General features: G+C 41.2%; 1 protein-coding gene across 3 annotated transcripts in view; it reads left to right on the forward strand.

Moving 5' to 3' along the window:
* Positions 1–27,752, forward strand: part of FGFR2 (fibroblast growth factor receptor 2) — an 87,226-nt gene that overhangs the window by 39,595 nt on the left and 19,879 nt on the right. For 2 of the 3 annotated variants that reach the window (XM_075504423.1, XM_075504424.1), the window contains 3 exons: positions 15,431–15,621; positions 18,252–18,396; positions 20,569–20,765. In XM_075504423.1, the coding sequence (XP_075360538.1) occupies positions 15,431–15,621; positions 18,252–18,396; positions 20,569–20,765 (533 nt within the window). Of the gene's footprint in view, positions 1–15,430; positions 15,622–16,487; positions 16,636–18,251; positions 18,397–20,568; positions 20,766–27,752 lie in introns of all 3 variants that reach the window. The other variant, XM_075504425.1, reaches the window with a different exon arrangement.

Consider the following 27,752-nt stretch of genomic DNA (forward strand, 5'->3'; position numbering starts at 1 on the left):
GATACCTCCGTTGAATTTACTGTGAGTCTTTCAAGAGATACTGCATTGGGACTTCAGCCTGAAAGGGGGATTGATGTTAGAGAGCTCAGCCATTTCTGTGTTGCCGAAAGCTTGTAATAATCGTGGAGGTTGGGCATAAAATTGCTGAAGCAGTAAATTAAGACTGGCCAGAAGGGGAAACTCTGACAGTTTTTCTAGTTAAGAGAGTTCTACAGAAGTTAATTCTGTGCCTTTTTTTTTTTTTTTTTTTTTTTTTTTCTGTTTTCATATGAATTTTCAGTTCCCACAGGGTTGCGGAGAGTTATGGATGTTTGTTTAGAGGCAATTGCATATGTAGACCGCATCTTACAAACTTCAGGTCGTAATTTTAGGTCAAGTTGTGTGTGGAAAACTGTCAGTTGAAAGCCTCTGAAATTGCTTTTCCTATATGGTTTAACTGGTTCCAGAGTTGATTAAGTGTAAGTAATAGCAAATGGTATTAAACGTGGTAACATATTACACTAACATGAGCATCTGACTATATGGTGTAATGTAGAGAACCCTGTGATTATGTCACAGATTTGGGAGGTATCCCAGCAAAAATCGTGCCAAATAATGACACAATGCTAGTTAGGAATATCCAGTATTACTTGATGCCAATAACTTTCCAAACCTTGAACTCTTTTGACAATTAAAAGCCTGGAGCCAGCAGGGCTTGAGTAGTTTTCAGTCAGAATGTAGGTGTGAAGTATTCTCGTTTTTACCTTGTAATTACTTGCAAGAACCCTCTTAAAATAGTCAGCTCGGCTCAGATGGTCTCATTCAAATTTACAAACCTGGCAAAACCATCGCACTGAATTTTTTACAATGGGAGTAGAAAATACTGAAGGAAAAAGGAGCAAGTCATCGGCAGCCTCTCTGTATTGCACAGGATACTTGTGCATGTTGACAGCGTTAGTGGGGAATTGTCCAGTCGAGTTGGCCAGGATATTCTGTGTTGGACAAAGTTGTTCTTTAGATGTTTGGGATACCCCAGTCGACTGCCTTTTCCTCTCTCTTCCTCCTCCATTTCAAAACAGGGGCTTAAGCAGGCTGTATGGAGGGCTTTGCGCAGGGATTCAAATGTGCTGGCTTGCAGTAGCGGCAAATGGTGGCGATGCAAAACTCTGTTAGGATCCTGTGAAAGGGAGACGAGTCGATTTTAGCTTTTTATTGGAGTACTACCCAGAGGCTTCAATTAATATCGGATACTTATTGTCCAAGGCAACGTGCCAGCGCACAGTAATTGCTTACAACCGAAATGCAGACAGGCCAGGAGAAGGAAATGTCACTGTCCATTTTATAGATGAAAAACCGAGCTGTGGAGCGATGAAATTTCTTGCCCTGGGTCACACAGGAAGCTGGTGGCAGAGCCAAAAAGTAAAGCTGGTACTTGAATCCTAATCCAGTACCTTAATTAAAAGAATGTTCTTTCCCTTGTACAGTTTAGCCCATCAACTGTTTTTTTTTATATGCAGCTGAAGTGCCTTTCTATTCTTTTGTATTTAACGGTAGGTAGAAACTCACATTTTTATAGTAAGCTTACTAATAGACCGACTCCGTCCTCATTAAACATATATAAAGCCATGCAGTCTTAAGGGAGGATGATTGCAAACGGTGTGGTTTTCACTTACAAGTTGTATTGTAGTGAATCCGGCTTGTAGGAAGCAACGTGGGAATGCAGCCACTGAGACTTGTATATAATTAGATCACTCTTGGATTGCAATTATCGCTGGAGTACAATTTCAGCAGCGACAGTTCTGTTTAAGCATGAAAGTAACTAATTGAATTTATATTTTAATGGCAAAAAAAAAAAAAAAAAAGGTTAGTCTTTGAACACTCCTAGTGCAGGTAGCCATTTCTGTCCTATTTAATGTCATCATCCAGGGAAACAAAAGATGGTTTGGTTTCAAATGAAGTTTGGCACGTTACCTCATTTACTGGGTTTTATAAGCAGCTGCCGTAGCACGACACGTCTTCCAAGAACGTGTAAGAAGACCCTGCTGTTTACTACAAAAATGAACATAACTTGTCACAAATATATATATATTTTTTTTAAAAAAAAGTCCTTTTGCAGCCAGTTTAGCTGTACTTCGACCAGTTTCTAATTTAGCTAATAGTCATGCCTTTGGTTCTTGTTACTGAGGAATGAACTCCAGAGGTGGCAGAGTACCACGCGGTTGTCCCTTAACAGTAATACGTATTTTCATGTGAAAACAGTGTGAGAATAACTTCTCATCCGGGAAGCATTTTAAATGAGACTCAGCTTAAAGCTTGTGCCCCAGAAATCTCATGCATGAGTGGTTTTACTGATGGGTGTGCAAAACCCCACTTTTATTCTGAACTCTTGGAGGTTTAGGGGGCTTTAGGGTGAATTTTATTCTTGCTTTTTACAGCACGTTATTTAAAAAAAAAATCTACTTTTTGCTATTGATACTTCACTGTTTATATTTCCCTTAGTTAAGGCAGAAGAAAAAACTTTGCTTTTGTTTCTACTCAGTTTTAGTTTTGGATTTTCATGTGCTCTCAGAGCCTCTAGCTGCAAACATGGCACGGACGCATGTATTTTTTTTAAAGACTTGTTTGCATTTTGTCATTCCTGAATTCATAAAAACATATGCATTGTTATGTGCTTTTTGCAGAGGCTTGTTTTGTCAAAATAAAGTTCAGAATTAGTTTGACTTAACTATAGTACGTTCCTTAATTTCCAAAGAATTATTTTTAGGATTCATGTTACATACGAAAAAGGAACTGACACCGACTAAATACATGCCTTGGATGTTGTATCACTAATGTCTGGCAGGAGTTAAATGTAGGTATTACAACCAAGCCTAAACTTGCATTGCTGGCAGATGTGCTTGTAGTTGTTGACTGACTCTTTGCATGGACAAGCTTTGGCTTGACGTCTTCACCCAAGCGCTTGCGGCATGGGACATGATGAGACAGGGGCTGGAAGCAGGAAAGAATCCACGCTGATGCTTGCCCTCAGGTATTTGGTTAGGCTGAGAGAGAAGAAGATTTTATTTAATGTACTGATAAGCCCGAGTGTGGACTTTACACCTGGCACTAGGCTTTTGGCAAGGTGTGTGCTTCTGAGAAGAAATTACGCAAATTGTTTAGTGCTGGAGGCTGTGCAGTTCACTCCTGAAAACAAAGACCACAGTGTGATGGTTCAGCTAAGGGAAAATGAAAGCTTATGTTTCGGGTTTTTTTTTTTTTTTTATCCCCTTCCTTAATAAGGTAAAAATATTCCAACTCCCTAGTTTTATAGTGTTAAAGCTTCTGATTTCATTGGAGTAGTCTGGCTAAATTACATTTTATGGACAAATACTAGTGTCATTACTTCATCTGCTGGGTGAACAGTGAATTTGTCATGTTTGGAATGCTTCCTGCAGAGTCTGCTGGGGGAGGACTGGTCTCCCTGTCCCACTTTCTGTCTTATTACAGCCCCAAGGCAGGTATTTCTCTTTCTTTTGATGAATGATGAACAGGATATTGTTTCAGCTCTGTTATTATCATTTTTAATCATGCCTTCTAATTCATGCAGTATCCTACCCGTGGAAATGCAAGTAGGAATTTGCAGGAGTTGTCTGAAGATGCTAACAAGGCTGTTGTCTTGTTAAACGTGCAGTTGGCACGTGTCGAAAGCCACGTCTGCCTAATCAGAGGGGCTTTTTGACCTGGTCCAGTCTTTTCTCAACAACTTTGTTACTGAAAAAATTGGCAGTGTATTTGGCAGTAAATTGGTAAAGTTACGTCCTTTTAAAAAAAAAAAAGGGGGTGGGGGAAAAGCTTGAATTATCACAAATATAGAAAAATCGTAAATGAACTGTGATACAGACTGGACAAACGGACCATATTAAAGGCAAACACAAGGCTATTAATTATGACTGCCTTATTAATGAGGAGTTTGCACCTGCATTTCTCCATGTTGTCCCCAAGCATGGGAGGAAACATAGAGGTGGGACAACCCTGTGGCTGCAATGGGATCGCTGCCTGTGGCGGGTGAGATGAATCCTAAGTGAGACCACCATATTGGTGGTTTAGGGGTTAAACTAGGATTGAAAGAGGTGTAGCAGAGGTGGAAGTGGATGGAGATGGCACTCAGTGGTAGGCTGGAGCGGTAGGCATTGGGGGTTGTGCACGACTGTGTTTAGCTGAGGCTGGGGTTGATGGCACTGGGAAGATACGAGAGTGAAAGGGTGTGGGGGGTCTTCCCAGAGGTTTATAATGCAGGGGAGAAAAAACCTTGAGCGATGGGTACTGGGGTGACATAGGTAAGAGGGTGAGAGCTATGGCAGTACCAAAGTGTGGACAAATCAGTAAGATGTGAAATTCTGTGGCTATTAGAGAAAAGGTTGAACTTACTGCCCTCGTGTTGGTGTCCTCTCCTCTCATTGCTCTGCAAACCACTGTGTGACTTGAAATCCAGAGGTGGCTGTGTTTTACAGATTTTCAGGATTTTAAGTCATTAGGTCATTTTTGGATTACTACTGTTCCCATGGTGCAGCTTCAACAGCAGTTGTTCCATTTAAACATAAAAATAAAGTGAAATCTAATTTAATTATAATTTAAAAGCCACATTAAAAGTCATAGTTTGTTAAGCACTTTTGAATATTGAACTGTTCTGTAAATGTAAAATATTAAGATTATTTTTTCAGGTTGCTCTTTGAAAGGTTGCATGAATATGTTGAAATTTTTGACTGTTCATGAAAGAAAAACACTGATACCGTCAGAACTTGAGCTGAGTGAAGAACTCAACGTGACAGTGTATTAGTTGGAATAAAGTTAGTCTTTACCGTTTTTACTTGTAAAAGTCTAAAATTATGTATACTTTTAGGGATTTTTAATCACTGTCACAATTAAGTGATCAAAGTAGTTGCTTTTAAGTTGTATTCTGCCTTTACACGTGACTATGCATGCGTTGGTTAGTGTTTATATCTGCGGCATCATTTCTGCTATTAGATTGGATTACATACGTTACTGAGCAACATAATTTCATTTCAGCGGTTGGTTTTAAATGTACGTTTCCTTTGATACCTGTGCTAATGCACCGTCTAGAGTGTTGGTGAAAACTTCTTATGTCTACATTTGAATGAATATTCCAACAAATGACTTTTTCCCCTCCACTCTTCAGGGAAATTTTCTCGGAAGGCAGTTCTGTCACCTGCTGCTCAGCCAGAGGCTGGTGATGGTGCTCCCTGGGCTCGGGGACAGCGTGTACGTCTGCCGATGAATAGGCGCGGTGAGGAGTGGCGTGCAGAGGGGTTTGTAAGACCATCTCTCTCGTTCACTGTAAACAACTGAGAAATGTTCAGATGCGAGGAAACAGCTGTACTGATTTTGCATGCGTCGTAGGAAGCTGGCCGTTCGGAGTGTGTGCTGAAAGGCAGGAGAACGTGGATGGAGAAGAGAGGTCAAGAACTGTAGAAAATAACAAAGAAAAACTTCTTGTTTTGGAGCACAAAGTTTGCATCCAAGCATGGCCAGCCTAAGTGCTTGCTATGAAAGCTCTTGCATCTTCTGGCTTGCAAACTTTACCTGGATTTACCTGAATTACTTGAAATATAATGACAAACGTGTATAATCGGGGTCTTCCTAAGAGCAGTCATCTTCAGCATCTGGTCCAACGTTTAGAACAGGTCATGGATTCTGTATTGCAGAAATGAGTGTGATCCTGATGGAGGGACATCTCTCCTCCTGACACGGGACCACGTGATGGCAAACTTCATCACCAGGGAAGGCAAGCCCAAAGGCTGAGTGTGGTCCAACATAGACATGTCTTGAGGCTGAGGCAGGATGGTCCAGCACAGAGCATTGAAACTCTGGGAGCTTCTCTCCTGCCCTGAGAGCCTGTGCACAGGTACGGTCGGTCAGCCACGTCTAGCAGGGGAGGCAAGAATACCACGGTCCTTCCCATAATTTCACACCTGCATTCCTCAGTGGAGCAAGCGTGTTGTGTAAGAACAGAAGAAGTGTAGAAATATGAGAGGGCTTTCAAAGGTTTACATAATCTTTTTCCATTTTACTTTAAAGGCAGAGCTGTTTTCAGGAAAGGAAATTTGGAGGATGAAAAATATGCAGTCAGGTCACAATAACAACAGCAATAATAAGTCCCACTGGGTGCTTTATGGCATCGCTGGTTGCACTGGTGAGTTAAACCCGCTGCAGCTGGGAGAGGACATCATCCCCATGGGGGAGATGCTTTTTGCCAGGCATACGGTAAACCTTTGGCAGAGCCTATGGGAGAACCCAGTCCAACGATGCTGGACCCCAGCATCGTCTCCGGTGATTATAAAGCAGCTGGGCGCTGGGAGCTGTGCACAGTACAAGGGATGATATCTCTGTGCGTAAAAATTAATGCAGTCTCTGGAAACGGCCAGAACAATAAAAATTTACCACTTGTCTGTGAGAAGTCACAAGTTGTTTTTCATATACTCTTGTAGCCTTTTTCTTTTAGGGCACACTGAAAAGAATTTCAATGAAAATTTCAGCTCCTCATTGTTCTGTTTCCCATGTTTTTTTCAAACCAAAATAAGGCCTCTCCCCTCTTTGTTCAGACATGTATGAAGCTTTTGCTTATGCGTGCACTGTGTGAGGAATACTGCAAGTGAGCTCCAAGATTAGTGTTGTACAACTCTTGCTGCTATGACTTTTTCTGTTCCACGGGGCTGATGAAACCCACGCTGTGTCAGCCTGACAACAGGGCTTTGCTTTAAAGACAAACTAGTCTTAAAACCCTGTTGATAATTTCACGTTTTAAAACAAGAGCGTTCACTTTGCCTGCTTTAGCCCTGGGCTTGCTGGATGTTCCCGTCTCTCTTAGCCCTCTGATGTACATGTGATTTGAAAGGATAGCATTTAACTAGTTCTGATTGTGATTTCCAGCCCCCCCCCCCCGCCGTTTTCACTGACATCAACGGGCTTTGTATCAAGCCAAATAAGTCAGTCTTGCTTGCTTGCTTTTTCCCGGCTTGCTGCCATATGAGAAAGGGGTGTGCAGATGAATTTATGCCGTAAAGGTGTTGCGTGATGATGAATTTTAGCTAAAATGCACATAGGACAGCAAGCTGAAGCTATGCTGTAGAGCTATCCAAAGAGACAGATGGGATAACATCAGTGGGAGCTTTGCCTGCTGGAGAAACCGTGCCATTACTTCAAATCAGAGGTGAAGGTGGTGAAGCCAAGGACAAAGAGTTTGAATACACCTGATTAGTTTCTGTAGAGATTTAAAAAAGGTGCTGCCTGTTACTTGACTGACCTTGGTAAGTAGGAGGGCTTAGGTGGCACAAGGAAGTTGGATGGGGTGGCAAAGGCTTTGCTATGGGTAGGAGGCTGTCTGCTTCTGGTATCTGTGACAAAATGTTAATCTTTAGAACTAAAATTCTTTAATAGTCGGTGTTAAAATGTTTAGTTTTATGAGAAATTACTCAGTGACAGCAGAGACTATATGCAGTCTGGTTCCCTGCTGTCTCACTTCATGCCGATTGCTGATACTGGTCCCCAAACCAAAGTAGAGATGGACGCTTGGGCCTTGTAGTTAGCAATGATGAAGTGTGTGACACACCAGCAGAAAGAAATGCCTCAAGTTTATATAAAAGGCTTCTAAATTTGAGGGCAGAGGGAGTTTAGAAAGTGGTTAGGGAGGTTAGCCGCTCACTCCCATCTGCACGAGCAGATCCCTTCACTGCCTCAGGCCTCGCTGGGTTCACTTGTGAGGGCCAGGAGCTCCAACTGCAGCGATACCCCTTTGAGCTCTTGGCCACCGAGATGACCTCTTCGAGTTGCATTGGGCCAATAGGAAATGCTATACATGGAGACTCCTGCTGTACAGGAACGTTGAATAGTATGAGCATTTGTTGGCTAACAACTACTGATAAAAGATGCCAAAATTTGTAAGGCATGATTTCATCAGCGCTGGTAATGCTGGTCTGATCCATAAGCTATTCTGCTAGGCTGCCTGAAAGGCTCCCGTTCTTTATCAAGTGTTCTTGCCAGGGATGGTCTTTATCTCTTAATATTTAATGACAGTGATCTGTTATTCCTTGTAGCCTTAAAACATCTTCTGATTTTGCCAAGTTTGGGAAGAGAGCATTGTCCCTAACTTGCAATGAATGCTACCTTGGCGTGTACAAATCACCTAGGAAGCCATGATTTGAGGGGTGTGTATGTATGTACATATAAATGGAACATGACAGTTCAGCAGCACTTCTGAATTGGCTGTAAACAACGTGCAGTGCTTCATATTATGCAGAAAGGAAACCAAACTGACGTGCAGCTGGTACAAGCTGCTCAGCTCCTGGCTCACATGTATATAGTGTATGACGTTAATTAGTAGAGGCGTTTTGCCTACACCTGCTCAGTTGTTTCTGATCTTTTGAAAGAGCCGCCAGCGCTCAACCTTACTCCTCCACACCATGGAGCAAATAGTGGAGTTAACAATGTTTTCCTTCCAGCATTTCATAGAGCACAGGCCCCCATAAGCAATTGCTTATTGCTGGAGAAAGGAAGCAAAGGTTTGACTTGGCCTGTGTGTAGAAAGCTACCTTGAAGGAGGAAATTCCTGTGGGGACTCTGACATCTGTTTGGTTAGATCCCTCCTACACCACTCCACCTAGGGGTATGGAGAGCAAGGGTAGTTTCAAACCGGGTCCTTTGTATGAACTTGGATAATGCTGGATTTATAGAGAAATCCGAGTTGCGGTTCCTCCATGCCTTGGCTGCTCCTGGAACTCCCTTCAAAAGAGCTCTCTAATTCAGAGAGCAATAATTAATCCAGCTTCTGAGTGCTTGTGAACCGAGGCCAGATGTGCAGCTCGTGTAGGTGGCATCTTTCATTAAGGACAGTAATCCTTGTGTCTCGCCTTCCAAGCTGCTTCCTTTGCTGTCAGCTGGAGCAGGATAGAAATCTGAAAGGCCTTCACTCACTGAATGGTGAGGGATTGATAAACATTTAATCTTTCTTTTAATGGTTGATATTTAGCTCAAATAGCTAGTGATCAGAGACTGATATCCTGTGGTTGGCCCAGTGGCTTTAGTAAATGCCTTCCCCGGTGGTAGGTATCCACACCACCAAAAAACATCATCAGAGCCAGCAATAATAGTATGCGTGTGTACAGTCTCAACAGGGATGCCAAAAATTGAGTGTAGAGAGAGTGGCTTGCACAGGTAGAGAGAGTTGTTCCCTCAGACTGTGGCTGAAGTGGTTGTTAGTGCCACTTCTGAGAAGAAACGCTTATTTCAGCTTTGAGGTGGCAGGGGGTGCACTGGCCCTGTGGGAAGCTGGAGCTATACCTGAGAGGTTTCACCTTCCTGTCAACTCCAGGCAGCAGTTAACTCACCTGAGAAGTTAGCATATAACTGCGTTTTCTGTTGGAGCCGTTTTGGTAATCCCATGGGTACAGTTTGGAAGAGGCCATGAGGAGGGGGCTCTGGGTGCCCCACATATGGGTGATGCCACTGGCTTCCCACTCCATGAGGCTTGACCATGGTTCAGTTGGCAGCGTGAGGGATGTGTTGGGCAGATGTGCATCTGTCTGTAAAGTACCTGCCAAGGAAATCTCCAGACGTGACACTTCGTTGGATAGGAGAGGACACACGCAGTTAATTCGGGGACAGAGCCGTGTAGCAACACATTCCTCTATCAGCAGTGCTGCTTCCTGAGCTCGGTGGCCTTCAGGGACCTCCTGTGTTAGGTACGCAGTGCAAATGGTGGGAGAGTGCTGCGTACTGGGTGAAGACAAAACACAGGAGAAATATTTCAGTCCAAGTGTATAATGAAAAAGCTGTCATTGATATATATATATATATATATATATATGGGGTTTTTTTTTTTAGGCTGAAGAGTCAATCTTGCAAGTTTGGGATGCTAAGCCAAAGCCAAGGCAAGAGGCTGTGATTACAGTCTGGCCTAAAATGCTGTAGAATGCTTTTGAGACCCGTAATTTACAGGATAATTAGCATTTTCCAAAGCAACAGATGTTGCATGGTTGGAAGGAAGGTGGTTGGGAATGGGCAGTGTTTTCCCCGAACAGCGTCCAGACTGCTGCTGAAGACTTCCTGAGCTCGAAGTCAGGCAAAATAAACAACTAGAGCTGAACGTGCTGTGCTGAGCAGGGCAAGTGAAGAGGGCATCGCAGGTCTGTGTTTTCAGTTAAGCAGGCACACAGCTGGAACAGCTTCATTTTTTATTCAGTGATGACTGAATACGCAGAACCTCTACCAGGGGCTATCGGTCCAGAACGGTTACTGATGCACTGAGAGGCATCATTTGAGGGAGTCCTCTGTAGCTTGACAGTGGCAGCCGTCAAGATGACTCCTTAGGAGTCAGTAACATTTCAAAACTGGTATTAAAGACTCTGATAAATGTGTCTTGTCCAATTAAAAATTGTGGAAAAGAATTAGATAACTTTTTTCCTCCCCCACCCCCCCTCAATTGAGGATCTCTCTGTTGTCCCCAGAACTCATGTTTGGCCTTGCATTTGCTATTCAGCTTTTATTTTCGTAGGCTGCACTCGAATCACACATTTGCAAGGAGAGGAAACAAGCACATTCAAAAGGAGAAAATAAGAGTAGTTTTCATTTTTTTTTTTTTTTTTTTTGAAATGAATCAAATGCCTTATCCAAAGCCCATTGAATTCCATGTGAGTTTTTCCCCTGACTTCAATGGGCTTTGGTTCTGGCTTTTAGCTCCCATGAAAGGTCCTGAACTGTCTGTGCTAGGGTGACGAGGAGGCTTGGATAGACAATTACCAGAGCTCTTCTCAGCCCCTGGCACAGCCAGGTTGCTAAGGAGACTTGGCCTCGGGATGGGCCCCAGCGCTCACCCCTTCCGGGTTATTGTCTCCTCTCCCTGCCAAGGCACTCCAGTCTTTCAGTCACAATACGCTCTACTTCGGCCTCTGGCAACAGCAAATCCTGCCCTACATCTTCCCTCCGCCGGCGTGCTCGGCGAGCAGCCTCTCTTCCCGCAATGTTTCCATCTCTGCACCCCCCTGCGTTAGGACCGGAGTGGTGGGATCGTGTCTTCTGGGCTCTGTTGGCTGTGAAACTTGGTTTTTGGCCCTTGTCATCCACCTCTATACCCCAGCATCTTCACCTGATGCATTTGCTTCATGATTTTCCTGTCTCTCTCCTCTCTGATTTTCCTCTGTGTTGGCTGCAGCTGGCCACCAAAAAAATTGGAGGAGATAAAGCCAAGGCTGGGAGAGAGATGAGGCCCTCTTGTAGGAACCACCTGTCCAGGGACTTAAAACTTCTTAAAGAGCCAGTTCTTAGGTCTCCTTGTGAAGTGTGCAGGCTCCAGTAGTCATTTCCAGGATAGTTCTTCCAGTCACTTCTCCCTCCGTCATCTGTGGCAGGATGGGCTCCCACCCATCTCCGGGTGTCCTGCAAGGCTGGGAGCTTCCTGGGCACCTCCTTCCATTGTGCCAGTTTTTTGGAAACTTGGAATTTTCCAGCTTTCCTGGATTCTTTGCAGTTTTCTCTCTTGGAAGAAGGTATTCTGAAGTTTTAACATTAACAGGCTAAATGACAGTTTCTTCTAAGCCATTGGGCAGGTCTCTTTGTCAATCGTCTTTTCAGATGGCGAGTCTGTTTGTCTGTAGATAAGCAAGCAGAATTGCTCAAGCAATTCTGAACAGAAATGCTCAAGCCCTGGGCACCTGTGTGGTGGTGTAAAATTTAGATGCTTGTAGCCTTGAATATGATATTCCTCACGTGAGCAGTCATTTTCGCTCTGCCTTTTGTTAGATAATTGGCTTCTCAAATGGGGATGATGTTGGGTTTGTATCTGAACTGCAAGTTGGGGGAAAGCAAGCTGGTGTCTGTCTCTTAAGGTGGGATCCAGCATTAAGCATGCTTTCTCTTTATAATGAAGTTAGACTTGGGAAGAACTAGAATAAAAATGAAATGTAACATATGGGGACTTATACGTAATTATCAGTTTGGCTCAATTACTTTCAGATCAATATACAGAAAATATTTTTAGATTTTAAAAATTTTTAAACATCCATTACATTTGCTTTTAAACATCTGTTACATTTCGGTTGAACCAGGAAGGTCTGTTTAAGAAAGCAGGGCATATCTATGAAAAACCTGGTAGATCTGTATGTAGTTCACTAAGTAACTAATATTTATGGTAATAAAATTAGTATCTACTACTTTTTAAGGTCCTTATGATGTAGTGTTTAGTATGCTTGAAGGCAGCTAATCTATGGGGTGATTTTCTGTGTTATATAGCGTATGCTATTGACTTGTTTTTGAAACATGTTGTGTTAGCAGTGAGAGTGAACCTCTAAAATTTCAGTGGTCAAATAGTAAAGATTTATTTCTTGAGGTTGTGATTCAATATTAATGAGCAAGGGGGGTATTGAAATCAGTAGGGCTGCAGAGCTATGAGATTGGTTGCCAACTTGTTTTGTATGGAAATACTGTTTGTCCGAGTTAAATAACTAGAGATGTATATGTTCATTATAGTTTAGTGATGATCCTGATTATGGTTATGTAAGGGTAATGATAAAAATAGTTTCACCAGCCTTTAAGATTTTTTTTTTAAAAGCAACTTTGACTCTTTTGCTAGTCTTCAGTAAAAAAGAATGTTTCCATCTAATATTAGTGTAGCCAGTTGTCTGAGTGATGATAATCTGCTTACAAAGGTAAGGCTTGTATTTTAAATGCGAAATAGCGATATGAGATTTATGAATATGGTTTTAACAGCACCTACACTTAAGCAGAGTTCTTAGGTGTGCGTGGTTTGCAGAGAAATAGGAAAGACAGGATAGCATCCTGAAATGACTATTTCCAAGAAATGACACTGTACAGAATTATACTTGGTCATTTGTAATTAGTGGAAGTTTCTCCATATTTAGTTATTTTCCCCGGTACTGAGTGTATTTCTTGTGGTCCTTGGACTCCAGGATTGTCACGAAACCCTGCTGAGTTTGCGTCGTGATGGTTATGTTCTGTGCTGTTTGCCTGGGTGGGCATGGGGATGCTCCCTTCTGCTGAAGTGGGGGAGTCGACAAACACTAATCATTGCTCCATATGTTGGAGAGCAACTAAAGTTTGTTTTTAACACATTTACCCTTAGAGAAGAAATTTCACAAATGTCTTACCTATACATATGCACGTACTTTGTTTAAATTTTTTTTAAAGGAATTTGGGACCAAGAATGTAAGAACTTTGCTTTTACTTCTTTGCTTTGCCTCCTCTTTTTTTGGTAGAGGAAACGTTTGACAGTCATCAATAAAAGATTAAATCATTGATGGCTATCGGGATAAACTAAACACATTTCATGTGTTGATGCTGGCATAGTAGGAACTTTTCCAAGATGTTTCAGGCCTCATTCTCTGGTTTGTTTAAGGGCAGAGAATAAGGTCACAAAGGAAATCAAACCCTGATGTGGAGAAATGAAACGTGAGGCCTACTGACTTCTAAAAAACATTTTAAATAACATTCTCTAAGGTTTCATTTTATACTGAAGGCAGCTGTAATAAGTTTTGGAAGATGGTGTAAGGTTTCTATTAAAGAGAGATTTTTGCTTGCTGTTTTTGTACCCAAATGAAGGGGCGAGGGAGGTGGAATTAGAGCTTATTTAGTATAAGGTGAAAAACTAAAAGTTCTCTCCAGAACTGTAAAATAGTAATTCATATGTTCTACTGTAAGTTACAAATTAAAAAATATTAAACTGTTCCTAGAGCTTTGAAAATGACACACGTAGCCACGGAATAATTTAATAACTGCAACACAAATGCACTTTTGCCACAAGTAAAATAAGACTGCTGCTTTGTACTATTGCTGCCAGCGCAGCCTCAGTGAATAAATTCCCAGTAGATGGTTGCCGCATGCCAAATATATTGGACTGTATAAAAGATCCCATTGTTCCATGGGCATCATTATTTGCTATTACACTCGCAATGTTTGCTTGTGAAACAGTTTATTGGAAACTAGTATGTTTAAGAAGGAACGCTTGATTTGAAATTCAGTTGATTTGGCTTGTAACGTCAAAGCTTTTACAGCGTACAGCCTCTAAAAATAAATATTTAGGTCTGCTGTTTTTTACTTATCTTCGAAAGAATTCCTGGAGCAGGGGAGAATGGGCAGCTCAGGCTGGGGACGGGCAACGGGCTTTTCACTTCCATTTCATATGTTGAAAGTATATATAGGTCAGTATTAACTTTACAGTCTTATAAAAAGAAACGGACAGAGTTAGTTTGCATGAAGAAGGCACTGAGTTCCCAGCTAGGCTGATGAAACTGCAGCTCTCAGAAGGTTTTCTGGGGAGGGTGGTATTGTCCATCACGCCCACTGGATAATAGAGAAATTTGGTAACCAGGGTTGTCATTTTGAGGACTTTCTCTTATGCGATGTTGGAATTAAAATTTTTTACACTTTGCCCACTTGCCTTCTGCAGGAAAAAAAGACTGTTGGTGACCCTGGAGGCTGGGGAGCTGGGCTCCTGCCCTGCCCACCACCCAGAAGATTTTAGCAGCTTTTAGATCAGGCTTAGTGAGGGTAGTGGAAAGCTGCCTCGCTGTCATAGCTGAGGACGAAGCTTCCATCGATGCTTTGCCCAAAGGCTATATGTATTGCATCCACAAAATTGGGCTGGGAACGCTGACTGTAGTGGCTCTCCCGATACCTGGACGATACAGGGTGCGCTCGGTATATTCAGTGACGTAAGCTTGGCCAAGAACATTTGATAAATGCTTAAGCAAGTCCATCGATCAAAAGCTCTATTGGCTCATGTTAAATACACCCCAGTTTTCCAGAGGACTCTCTATTTCCCTGTGCCCTGCTCAGAATAAGGCAGAACTGGTATTTCTGCTGCTGTGTCTGGGTAAAGTAGGGAGCAGCTATCGTGGTGGGACTGGTCAGAGTGTTTTGAAAAGTCGAGCTGTCTGGTGTGTGCATCCTGCATGAGGAGCTTCAGTGCTGAGGCTTCTGCTGCTAGTTTTGAGAAATTCCCTTTGGTTTATTTTAATACATTAATCAGTTTTTTAAATTAGTCAATAATCTTCCTAATTTGTGGAGGTTTGGTCCAATTAGAATGTTTCAAAACCCAGAGGTACTTATTACAATAGCTCAAAAAAAAAAAAAAAAGATATTTTACTTAATTCTTGCTGAGTTCAACAATGAAAAATGCTTAAAGTTTTTAAGCAAGGTTTCTCCCCTCCCCCGAAATAGCTATTCTTTATATTACAAGTGTAGTGCTCAAGTCGTCTCCTTTGAACTGTAGTTTTGTTATACGTTTTGGCTGCAGCGTTATTTCGGAGGAGTCAGCCAACAGGCTTACAGGGCTTTTTGGCTCGAGTTCACTTAGAGTTTTCTTGGCAGCTCTGCTTATTTATGCATCTTTATTTCTCTCTTTCTCTCTCTTGCTCCTTCTCGCTCCCCCTGCCCACCCGACCAGAGCGATCACCGCACAGGCCCATCCTCCAAGCTGGCCTTCCAGCAAATGCCTCTGCAGTCGTCGGAGGTGACGTCGAGTTTGTCTGCAAAGTCTACAGTGATGCTCAACCTCATATTCAGTGGATAAAACATGTAGAGAAGAATGGCAGTAAATACGGACCAGATGGACTGCCGTATCTTCAGGTTTTAAAGGTGAGGCTTTACAGATGCCGGCGATGGTGATGACTTCTTTAAAGCATTGAATTTATTTGATGTAAATCCAAGAATTTTGAGATCTGAACTTCTTTTGAAAATGGAAGTGTTTATGTTACAAATGAAATAATGAGTTAGATAAACATTTGATTGTCTAAATGCTAATTGTGCAGCTTATAGACCCTGTTTTGCTCTTTTTTACTTCCGTGAAGTCCTTTATCTCTGAATGTTTCAGGCATGACTTGCTCAGAAAAAAATGAAAACCCTCTTAAAGAACATCATTGACATTTATGTATGGGTAGAACGCATCCAAAACATACCTGGGACAGTCTACTCCATTTCTCTCATGTTTCTTCAGCCTCTTTATTTCAAAGTAACGTGACGCCTGCTGCCAAAAGCTTGTTGGCAGGATTGGCTTTTCTGGATGCTGAGCCTGCAGAGATATCCATTTTTCACCGGCGTATCGGTGGTGTCATTCCTGCTGGCAGGCGTTTTGAGCAAGCCTGACCAAGGAAACTCCAAAGTTTTCCGAGCTGGGTGGCATTGCCAAAACTCGGCGCGTTGGCAGGCAGGACAGCCAGCTCTAAACCATCTTGTTCCGCACTGCCGGTGTGCCAGCCCTGGTGCTTTTTACCCCCACGCCGCTGTTTTCTAACTCCTCGTGTGATGCTTTGGATTTAAAAAAAAACAAACAAGCAACAACAAAAAAAAGCAAACAAACCCCAAACCCTCAATGTTTTGACGCTGATACCTGTATGAAGTGGAAGGCATATTCTTATGACGTGTTGGTGGTGGGACCGTAGACAGATTGGTGTCCGTTTTGGGCAGCAGTGACATTGTTCTCCTGTGTTATTGGTCTATTCTAGCATTCGGGGATAAATAGTTCCAATGCTGAAGTGCTGACACTGTACAATGTGACAGAGGCGGACGCTGGAGAATATATTTGTAAGGTCTCCAATTATATAGGGGAGGCCAACCAGTCTGCCTGGCTCTCTGTTCTGCCAAGTATACAAGGTAACAATGTTTTTTAAAGCAAGCTGGATGTAGAAGCTGGAAAAAATGGTGCTTTGGGAGACTGCAGGCAGCTTGTAGGATAACTCTTTGGCCTTGTGGTGTATGTGTAATCCTCCTTCGGTGATGCAACTGGTATTACACCAGCAGCCATGGAAAAATTCCCACAATAATTCTGTGTGTACCATAAGCACTGGTTTCTGATGCTGATCTTCATTCTCTCTTGTGTTTGGTGTCTTTGTGTCTGTGTGTTTACGTCCAGTTTTGTTGTTAATTCTGCGTACTTTGCAGTTCACATATAGGGTACTTGTTGAATAATGTAATTACCACCTAATTAGTGTGTATTTATATATATATACATGTGTGCGTATATATATATGAAATGTTCACATAAGTACAAGTCACTAAACTGACCTGACTTATAACTTCCCACGTCACCTGCGACTGTGCAGGGTGGGAGGGTTTTCCAGTTGTTATTCACCTGTTATTAACTGGGTAATAACCCATCAATAACAATAAAGACTGGCAACAATGCGACTACAACTCACATCTAAATTTACTTTAAAATGGTTTGGTAAAAATGTGTTTATTCCCTCATCATGTATTTCAAAGTAACATTTTTGAATGGAAGAGAGACAAAAAGCAGCAAACAATAATTTCTCTACGTCTCCATCACAGAGACCTTGATGCTGATGCCCTGCTGCACCCATCTTGGGACAGCTGGAAAGTTCCAGGTCTAAGATTTACTCTATTTGTATGCATTTGGATAATCACCGATACACTGATTGGTTTGGTGCATAATGACTTGTCAAGCCAGAGATTTAGCAAGTCTGGAAGGAGACCAGAAAAAAAAGAAAACCTTCCAGAATTTTTTTTCAGTCTCTAAGATTTAGAAAAATGTATTTTATTTCCATCTCCTCGTTCTTGAACTTTTGGGGTCCAGTTTTTCTCCACTTCTCTGAGAGCCACAATGGATATTTTTCAAACAAGAGCTGAGATACCTTCCGCTGTGCTTCTAAGCAAACCACCAAATTTTACCAGACTTCAGATTTAAAACAAGATTTGGCAACACTGCACAATGTACAATATTTAAGTGTAGCGCAGTGGATGATGCAAGGACCATACACTGCTTAAGACAGCTACTAAGTTGTGGCTTTTGGAGCAGAATTTTTCTTTTTTTTTTTTTTTTTTTTTTTTTTAAATCCTTTCAGAGTATAGTTTTATAGTAAATTCTTTCTTCTGAAACAGGTAACCACATGTGAAGGAGCCCACATTCTGTCCTACTTTTCCTCCTTGTTTTTCTTTCAACTTTCTTTTATTAAAAAAGAAGAGGGGGGAAAAAAAAGCTTTGTGGGTTAATTTTTCCATGTCATTTGATTGCATGCATGTTTAGGTGGTGAGTTTAGGTCTGGTGAAGGGTGTTGATTACTTTCTGAGGTGAGCTGGGACCTGTTGGTAAACGCCTTTTGGATGAGGGATTGTGGATGGGGAAGGAGCTTTGCATCTCTACACCTCTGCCTTTACAAAGTGCAAAGCCCTGTGGCTCCATCTCCCTATCCACAAGAATTCTCTCAATGTCTAGCTTTTTCTCTTGCTTCCCTCTTTTGTTTTTTTTTTAGGCTGCCGGTGTTAACACCACGGACAAAGAAATTGAGGTTCTCTATATACGGAATGTAACTTTTGAGGATGCTGGGGAGTATACATGCTTGGCGGGTAATTCTATTGGGATATCCTTTCACACTGCATGGTTGACAGTTCTGCCAGGTATACACTGCTCTCTTTCTGTGGTTTTTCCTCTTTTTTTTTTTCTCCTTGTTGATTGCTGCAGAATTAGCACGGCTTCTGTCTCAGAAAAGGTCTTTTACAATGATTTCTTTTTTTTAAACACAGTTATCTCAAGCCAATGAATTGTTTCGTCACATATTTGCGACTCCAAAAACCTAAATACAACAACAAAAAAAAGGGGGGGGGAAATGGCTATTGCACTTAACTGAAATATTTTTACATTGGTTAAATGTTCATCAGAAATGCTAAGGAACTGCATTTCCTTAGCACTTCAGTGAGATAACTGAAAATCAGCACATTAATCATTGTAAACTTTTTCAAGAGGAGGAAATTCAAAGTTTCTTATGAAGCTTTGGGACTAATTTGGCCACAGTCATGTACTGGTTCATTAAATACCTGGGCTATTCAGTGTGCTTAAATTCACTTTTACCTATCATCCAAATCTCTTACGGAAATTCTGATTTTAATGCCAATGGATCGTGTACAGAAGCAGTGCCTTCCATGTCTTGGGAATCGGCTCCCTGCATCTTTAAACATTGCATGCTCTAAGAAAACAAGTAGTCATTTGCTTTTACTGCAAAGCATGTCTTGCTGTTCTGGGGTTGATGATGTTTCTGTCCTCAAAAGAAACAAACATCAATGTGCTTTATTGCCTGAAAATTGTTATCAGCTGTTAGAAGATGTAACCGTAGTTGGTTTTGACACTAGTCAAATTTTCTCATTTATAACTGTTGGCAGCTGCCTTAGGAGTTCCTTTGAAAAAACATGAACCACCTGAGGTTTGCTGGGTCATCTTGTGCTTACCATTTATTAATTGTTAATCCTAAGTAAAAGGTACAAAACCTGCATGTGCATATTGCTGAAGTTCATGTTATGGGAGTGAAATGTTCCTACTTTCTGCAGATAATTTCTTACCCTTTATTAAAATATATTGAACAAGGCAACATTATTACATCTCACTCTTATGTGAACACCGACCCTGTGTGGTCTGTCACCAAGCAGGCAAAGCAGTACTTGTGTAGAGCTTGCTTCTGCTAGCAGTGTTTGCATTTTGCAAGTGCTTGAACAGCATTTTTTTAACCGATTTTCTTGAATGAAATATTTTTATAAGCCTAGAATGAGGCACAAGAAAATTTCAGCTTGAACATGCATTGCTTGCGGAGTGACCGCTGATTGCTCTGGAATGCTGTTTATCTGGGGGATGAATCCCAGATAAAGGATTAGGGACAGTGTTTGCACATATAACTGTCTTGAAGATAATTTCAAAATGGTTTCAATCAGAGTAACAGCTATGTAGAACCACTCCCACTAAAATCTAATCTCATAGACTGGTAACCACTGATGAGGTTACTTGAAATACGCAGTCCTCACAAAAGAGGACTCATTAATTAACATATTGCTAGCAATTCAGCTTTTGCTTGTGTTATGCTTTTTAATCTGACACTGGGCTCTTCAAAGGCCCTCCGGGGAGTTAGGCACCCGGCATGAACGGCAGCGAGTTAAGCAGCTGGGCAGCCTGCTCCTCGAAACACTCTTGAAATCCCTAATCTGAGTTTAAAAACATGATGAAGGACTGATTCATCCTGCATTCCCTCTTTATTTTGAGATCCCAGTGAAAATTTTGGATAAACAGGCAATGCAGACTCAAGCCCAAATGTCTATTTGCAAATTTAGACACCTTTCTTTTAGGCTAGCTAATTCAGTATTTTATCTTTAGATGTGTCTTTATGTGGTTAAAAAGAATTACAGTGCTTTTGAAGTTTGACTTGAGCAACATAATGAACCTGAGCCTAGTTTGAACACTTTGTTTTTTTCTTTTCCCCTGAGATTATACTTGATTATCCAATATTTCAATGTATATGTATCTACCTATCTAGGCAGACACGTGTGTATGTCTATATATGTATGCCTACATGCACAAGCTCACGCTCAGTGCAAACTGAGAAGTCAAAGCAGTGATCTAGAAAGAGGAATTCATCTCAGATTGCAAGATGGCCTAATCATTCACAGTATTCCGTATGTCACACAGTCGCTGCGAGAATTGCTGATATTTTGCCATTTCATGTTGTTCCAAGCGCTGTACTGAACTATGCTGGTACCACGTGCTAACTCTGTGGCATGATTGTTCCCTCCCCAAAACTTCCAATCCAGCTCCTGAAAAAGAAAAAGACTATCCGACATCTCCAGACTACCTGGAAATAGCAATTTACTGCATAGGGGTCTTCTTCATTTCCTGCATGGTGCTGACAGTCATCCTGTGTCGCGTGAAGAACACCACCAAGAAGCCCGATTTCAGCAGCCAGCCCGCTGTCCATAAGCTGACAAAGCGAATCCCTCTGCGCAGACAGGTAACAGAAAGTAGATAAAGAGTTTAAAAAACTTTTACCAAACAACTAAGCCAGCACATCCTTCCTTGAAAGCTTTGGAAAGGGGAATAAATAAGCTTTATACCAAATTGCAGTAGGGGTGGGATTTCATCCGGCACCCAGGAGACTGGCATGGGAAGAAAGTACATCTTAACACAGCAATGTGTGTCTCAAGGCAAGGAAATCAGGGCAGGGATGTTAGAGGAGAAATGTAAAAAATGGAATATGTTCTGTATTAGCAGTCTATAGATGGAAAAAATGTATTTAAGGTATTTTGGGGCCTGATCCCACAGCTCATTGAAGTCAATGGAAAAATTTTTACTGACTTAATGGACTTTGGAACAGAATCCTATTTAATTGTGTATTTATAATGTTTCTAAGGTGACTATTATTGTAGTAACTAGGTACCAGATACAGAGAGGTATTTTTCAGGAAGAATTTTGAAGACTGAGGGGAGGAAATTTCATAGCCAAGCATCCAGAAACCACCCAAAAATAGAAAAAAAGACTGTAATAAAGTAAAAATAGGGGAGATACTATATCAGATCTCAGACAGTTTGATTAAGATGCTGATGCTTTTGAGTGAGGAACAAAAGCAAATGTTAGATTTAAAATGCACACAACAGCGTTGCATGAAATATATTTTACAGTTGCTTGTGGCCGGCAAGGAGCGTTTCTGGAGAGGGCAATAGCACAAGCAACAAACCAGCTGAACGCGTAACAAGACTTTGGCTTTGTCAAGGGCCATCACTTGCCAAAACAGCCTCCATTCCCACATACTATCCTCTCCTGAAAGACTTGTTTCTTTTGAAGCTGGAGTTTAATATGTTTTGATTTTCTTGCAGTAGGTCTTCAGGATAGACCTCTGAACCCACCAAATCCACTCCCAGGTTTCAGCCCTGAGAGAGTGGAGGGGTGTTGGCATGTGAGGCTGTGGTTCACCTCATTATTCAACATAGGGACCATCTTTGGGGGTTGGATCCAGGCTCTGGTCAGGGGGTTTGGATCTGAGGGTTTAGTTCGGGTCCATCTGCAACATGAATAGGTTGTGCAGAATTTCTGCAGATTGTTTTTACAGCCTGTCCAGAATATTACCACTGTCAGAGTAATACATGTACCTTAAAAATAGTTCTTCAGTGTGGGTAAGTGTTTGAAATTTAGATGCACGATCACACAGAGTTAGGGTGGAGCTTGGTCTTGGGATTTTGAACAGTTTTACTTTTTTCTGAACCCTTGTTTCATGGTTTCTGACTCTCCTTGATTAAAAATACTACAGAGTAGTAATGCTTTAGTCATCTTCCTCTAAAGTGCAGTATTTTATAAGATCTTGAGGTGGGGGACATGAACTTTGTCCAATGTGAAAAATATTTGGTTTGTTTTATGAGCAAAAATGTTAATTCTTGGTTTTTCCGACTTTCTTTGCCACTTTTGGGGGTTTTGTTGTAATTTTATTATTTTAGTCATTTGCTTGGGAGTCACTGGGGAGAAGAGAGACTTTTGACTCTGAGTGTATCAAAAAGAGTGATGAAAAGCCCTCAGCTCAATTCACACATCTCTATGGCTAAAAATCTGTGTAGCTTTCTGGACAAAGACGACTTTTCAAATGCTGTATACTTAACCAGAGATTGATACATATCAGCTGCTTAGATAAAAGACATTTATTAGATTTCTGCCTGAATATAGAAGCATCATAATGACTCAGAGATAAGTTGACGGCATAAAAAATACCTAGGGTTTGGTGTGAGCTCAGTTGTGTCAGTTGGAAATGGTTCCTCGGGGGGAGAGTGTTATTTCATTGTGTGTGACAACAGTACCAACCACTGCCCTCAGCTGAGTTATTTATCACTAAATGATGCAATATGGACCTTCTCCAAAGCTATTGTTTCCACAGAGGAAAAAAATCTCTGTCTTACAACATGCTTGTCAGATAGAGTTTTATCGGTTTATTTTGGTTTTCTGTATTTTCTTAGCAAAACCAGCATTGTGCTTTTAAAAGTGGGAATAATTTTTTGAAAAATGGTATATGTTTGAAAGTGCGAATCCTATTGCAACCCCAAAGCAAAAATTCCACTCCTCTCAATTCTCCCGAGTACTTTTTTGTTAACAGGAGTTTCTCATTGAAGGGCGCTCTGCTTTCGTATCTTCATAGAGGAAAATATAACTACCAGAAGCGTTAAAAGAAACCTGTATTTCTGTTTTGATGATTTCACTGGTAATTTCACTAATTGTTTGTATTAGCTTGCAGAGGCAGGATGAGAGGAGCAGTCCCTGAAGACTTGCTTATTAACAGTGAAGATTCCTTAATTTTTCAGTTAGCATCTCCTTGGTCTACAAGGCTGCAGAAGTTTAGTTTCTGCATCTTTTAAAGCTGGTTTTGGGTTTCAGAATTGTTGTCACAAATCAAGAATTAAAAAATAATCCAGGAGGTGTTTTATTTAATGGGTATGTGTTTCTGGATTATTCAGCTCTCTCTGTTTTGTTGTACCGCCAGGCTTACTTTTTTATTTCAGTTTATTTGTATATCAGAGTATTGTATTTAAAGCCTGGTGGGGTTTTGTCACTAAACCTTTATTTACCTATTGATCACAGAAGGTTCTCCCTTGCCTTTGTGCTGTGCTGTGTGTGGGAGGAATAGAGAAAGTGGCCAAGCTGTTGAGAGGATGGGTGAGAGCGAGCAGGGGAGATGCTCGTGGCAGGTAGACTGTGTGAGCTGGGCAGAGATCTTGGGCTGGGTGATGGGATTTATTTGTTGGAATTCCAGAGAAATGAGGCCATAGATTGGGGAATTCTTGATATTGTTTTCAAAGCTCTCTGCTGCTGGGTCAAGCTCCCTAAGGATCTGGATATGAAAATAATCCTGGTTCACAAAGAGGCATTTGCATGACTGTGATGCCATCTTGTCTAAGTGGGATAAGAGTCTTGCTGAGTAACATATGGTTTGGTTTGCAGGCCTGGATTCTCGTACACTATTTAGTCTGAGCTACTACAGGATTCTATCATTCCCCACATGCAGGCGTTTTTCTCCTGCCAAAACGCAGTTCTTTTCGCATTCATAGGAAGGGTCATGATGAAGTCAGGGATTATCAGTTCCCTCCCCCTACAATCCTCAGCCTCACTAGGATCTGGTACTTGGTTTTCGAAATAGAAACTGCTTGCAGGGAAATCAGCAAGCAGTTCCTCATCTTTCTATAAAAGCAGAGAGCTGTGGTGCTTCTGTTGGGATTAGCCATGTTCTGCATAGAAGTACCAGTTTGTGAGGGAGTGGGAAGAAGAGTTTGTAGGATTGAACATCACAAGCCAGTTTGGAATATAAGCTTTAGGTGACAGGTTCACTGAACAAAAGGTAAAGAGTAGCCTTCAATAGGATATACATCTATTTTGTAGAACTTTTTTTTCTTCTTTTTGTTTAACAAATAAATTATAATTAAAACAGACAAAAAGACAGTGCTGCTCTAGTGGTTATAGAAGGTCCCATCTCTTGACTTGCCCAGTCAAAGTCAAGTACAAGTGTTTGTCATCACTAGAGCATTTCATTAGTGCTATCACAGTTAATCTGTCAAATTTGGACCCCCTCAACTTGGGCGTATATATGTGTCTTAAATAGGGAGAAATGTTTTCTTATGCTTAGTATTTTCTATGCATTCCCATTAATTTATATCTACTGTGGTTGCTGATTCTAATTCTTCATAAAAATATAGTGAGCGCATTTGTGATGAGCAAAGACTGATGGGTTTAAAGTAAGACTTAAGCTCACCAAGCAAAATAGGTAATTCAAAATGATGATGGCAGCTGGAACCTGAAAAAAGAAAAGTAATCTGGAACAAGTAAAGTAACGCAGTATTTCACGTAGTATTGAGCTGTAAAAATATCATTCATTTTAAGGAATAGACCCTGAAATACAAAGATTAATACACAACTGTCAGTACGATATCTTGCAAGGAATTTACCTTAATACTTATTTTAGTTTCCTGCTTTATCCTTGGATTCTCTATATGAAAACCATTTACTTGCCTAGTAGTACTCATCTGTTATTTTGTAGTTGTGCAAGTGTTTCAAAAGGAGTGCTTTTCATGAAGGGGTGGCGCATGTGTTTTAAATGTCAGTGCTTCACATGAGGAATCCTCAGTTCCATGGAGTGTATTTGACCTTCTATTTTCCTAGATCCAGTCACTTGGACCGTTTCTATCTACAGCTAATAGCATTACTTACTAATTATATTTATATACATATATGCATATGACTTCAAATTAGCTTTATAGCAGAGCCTTCAAAAAGACTGACAATTGTAGGAAATCACTGCATGGCTGCTAAAATCTCACAGCATGAGTGCCAGAACTGACAGATCTAGGCTTCGGGATATGGTATAAATCATCAGTGGAGGAAAACACCCTTCATAATCAATTACAGACAATTACACACTGCTCCGCAGCTGATTTTGCCACATGGCATTAAAAGATTCCAGCAAAGATTCGTTTGTTTTAAATACTCTGCTGCTTAGAAATGCTTGTAAAGCATTATCTCAGAGCTGATTAAATACAGTGTGTTGGCCAAAGGACAAATACGTTGTTAAAATGGGGATATAATAATGAATTGGTGTGTGAGGTTTGGACACAGTGGGCTTTTTCTCCTTCTCAAGTGCAGATATGGAGCTAAAGATCTGTCTGAGGCTGATACTTTTCTTGGTTCTGGCCTCCTAAAAGCGGAAAGGAAGCACACAAAGAATATTTTATGGTGGAGGTCTACCTTTCTGTTGAGGATAATGAATACCACAATAGTCCTTTCAGTGTTCTGCTCGGGTCAAGCTGACTTCTGCCTTCTTTGCTTCAATTAAGCACTCAAAATACCTCCTTAGTGTAGTGTCATCACTGAAAATGGGTGTCACCAACACAGTGAGCAGACCTTGAAGATGAGTAATTCACCTGCGTATCAGGTGCCCTTCCTTGCTTCTCTGCCCTGGCTCTGCTTTGTTCCTTTATCTCCAAGAAGCCCACGTCGGTGAGCTGGGTGATTGCCCAAGAAGTTCATACATTTTGACTAGATGTCCCGCTGCTGCTGCTTGGCACCTGGTAAACCCAAAGTGGCCCTGGAGTCTGTATATTGGCCAGGTACAATTACAAGCTTGCTGCAAAACCTCAGTATGTCCTGTGTCCCATGTACCTTGAATCTTTGTATAACTGAAAGCAAAAAGAGCATCCACGTACTTGAAAGCGACTCCACACGCTGAAATGTGGGGTCCATGGCAGGAGTGTCACTGGTTCTTGAACCTGCATGGTAAGGGGTTGGAGAGCAGTGCTGCAGGTGAAAAGGGGAAAGCAGCAAGCTGGAAAAAGGCTTTCTATATACATGTAGATTACAGTTGTCCATGTCTACAGACCTTGGAGTAGGTAGGGTTTTCCACATTTGTTTTATAGTGCACTCTAAGGCAATGAAAAGAGATGCTTAAGGGATGATTTCAAAGGTTAATTCTTTACTATTGCAGAAAAGGTGAAAGGCCATTTTGAAACAGAAAATCTCCTCCAACCACAGGCCAGCCTGGGTTGGCTTCGTCTTTTCTGGAGCAGATTTTTATAGCCCTTGAGCTCCTGTAACTGTACTGCTCCAGTTAATCAATCGGAAGAATATTCCCTGGGAGTGCAGTCCATTTTTCTTCTCCCAGGCACTGAGTAGTTCCTCTGGATTTCTCATCATTCCTATCCACGTTAATGCACTTGGGTTACCTACAGAGTCTCAGGCCAATCATCCAGTTACTGTGTGAACTAAACATGCAGTTGTGTTAAAAGGCAAATTGACAGCCTTTCATCTGTTTTTTCTATACATTATTACTGTTTAACTTCTGTGTTTGAAATGCATCACCAGAGTATTTCAGTTTATTGCAAGTTTACATTTATAGGTTTTAACCATGCTAAGACTGCTGAATTGGGAGTGTAAGAGCTAGTGAAAAGATGAAACTCTGTCAGAGACCTGAACAGTGTCTAATACAAATAATGTATTCATGAAAAAAAAAGACCTCAGAACATTTTGGGCCATTCCTGATACATAAGGATATCATCTAAATTTTGCAGCTTCACTTCCATGCCTTCCCGATGTCCCATGAAAACAATGGCTATAATGACAAAGAAAGGCAAGAAAGTAAAGGCAATGTTAATAAATAAATAAATAAGACTCAAGACTTGAATAAAGATTTTGGTAGAATGGCTGGAGAATAGTGGGTGGATTTTGGAAATATGGAAGAATTGGTCATAGAGTATTAGTAGGTTTGTGGTGAGAGATGAAAAAATGGAAACCAGAAATAACAAAAATGAAATTCAGGGGAAGTCAGGGGGGACAGAGGAGTTGCCACATTGTTCGGGGAGATTTGCACATTTCTTAGTGCTGAGCTGGTTCATTTCATGAAGCATCATTTTTAAAACACAATGAATGAGCAAAAAACAAGCAAAAGTCTAATTCCAGCCCTGGTTCTCATGCTGGCTTGCCATGCAGCTCCAGCAGGTGTGTTCCCCTCTGCAGACTGGGCACGGCAGCATCTCTCTCGAAGGACTCTGTTCAGTATTCGCTTACTGATGTATTTAGAGCTACATAGTCTGCCTTAATAGTAGTTTTCTGTTTGTATCCCAAGTGGTCACCATATTTATTATCCTAGAGGAATATGTCAGGGGTTTATATTTGCTGAAAGTAAATATTAACATTAATGTTGGTGGGATGAACGAGTGGAAAGCAGTGCACCTTTCTTTTTTGAATGGTAGCCTTATTTGTGCAGCTATACTCTCTTGTTCTATAGACACCACATCTTGCATGCAGAAGCTGGAGCTTCTGATATCAAGAAAGGTCTGTCAGCTGCACTGGTTACCAAGGTTAATTTTTTGATAGCAATCCTTAACGCTTTCTTCCTTATGAAACCTTAATCCCGTCTTAATCTCTAGTCTTAGAAAAATGTGTCAAGAAACCAAACCCATTTGATGAGATGGGTTTG

Source organism: Mycteria americana, chromosome 6 (genome assembly GCF_035582795.1).
Source record: "Mycteria americana isolate JAX WOST 10 ecotype Jacksonville Zoo and Gardens chromosome 6, USCA_MyAme_1.0, whole genome shotgun sequence".
NCBI classification, from domain to species: domain Eukaryota; kingdom Metazoa; phylum Chordata; class Aves; order Ciconiiformes; family Ciconiidae; genus Mycteria; species Mycteria americana.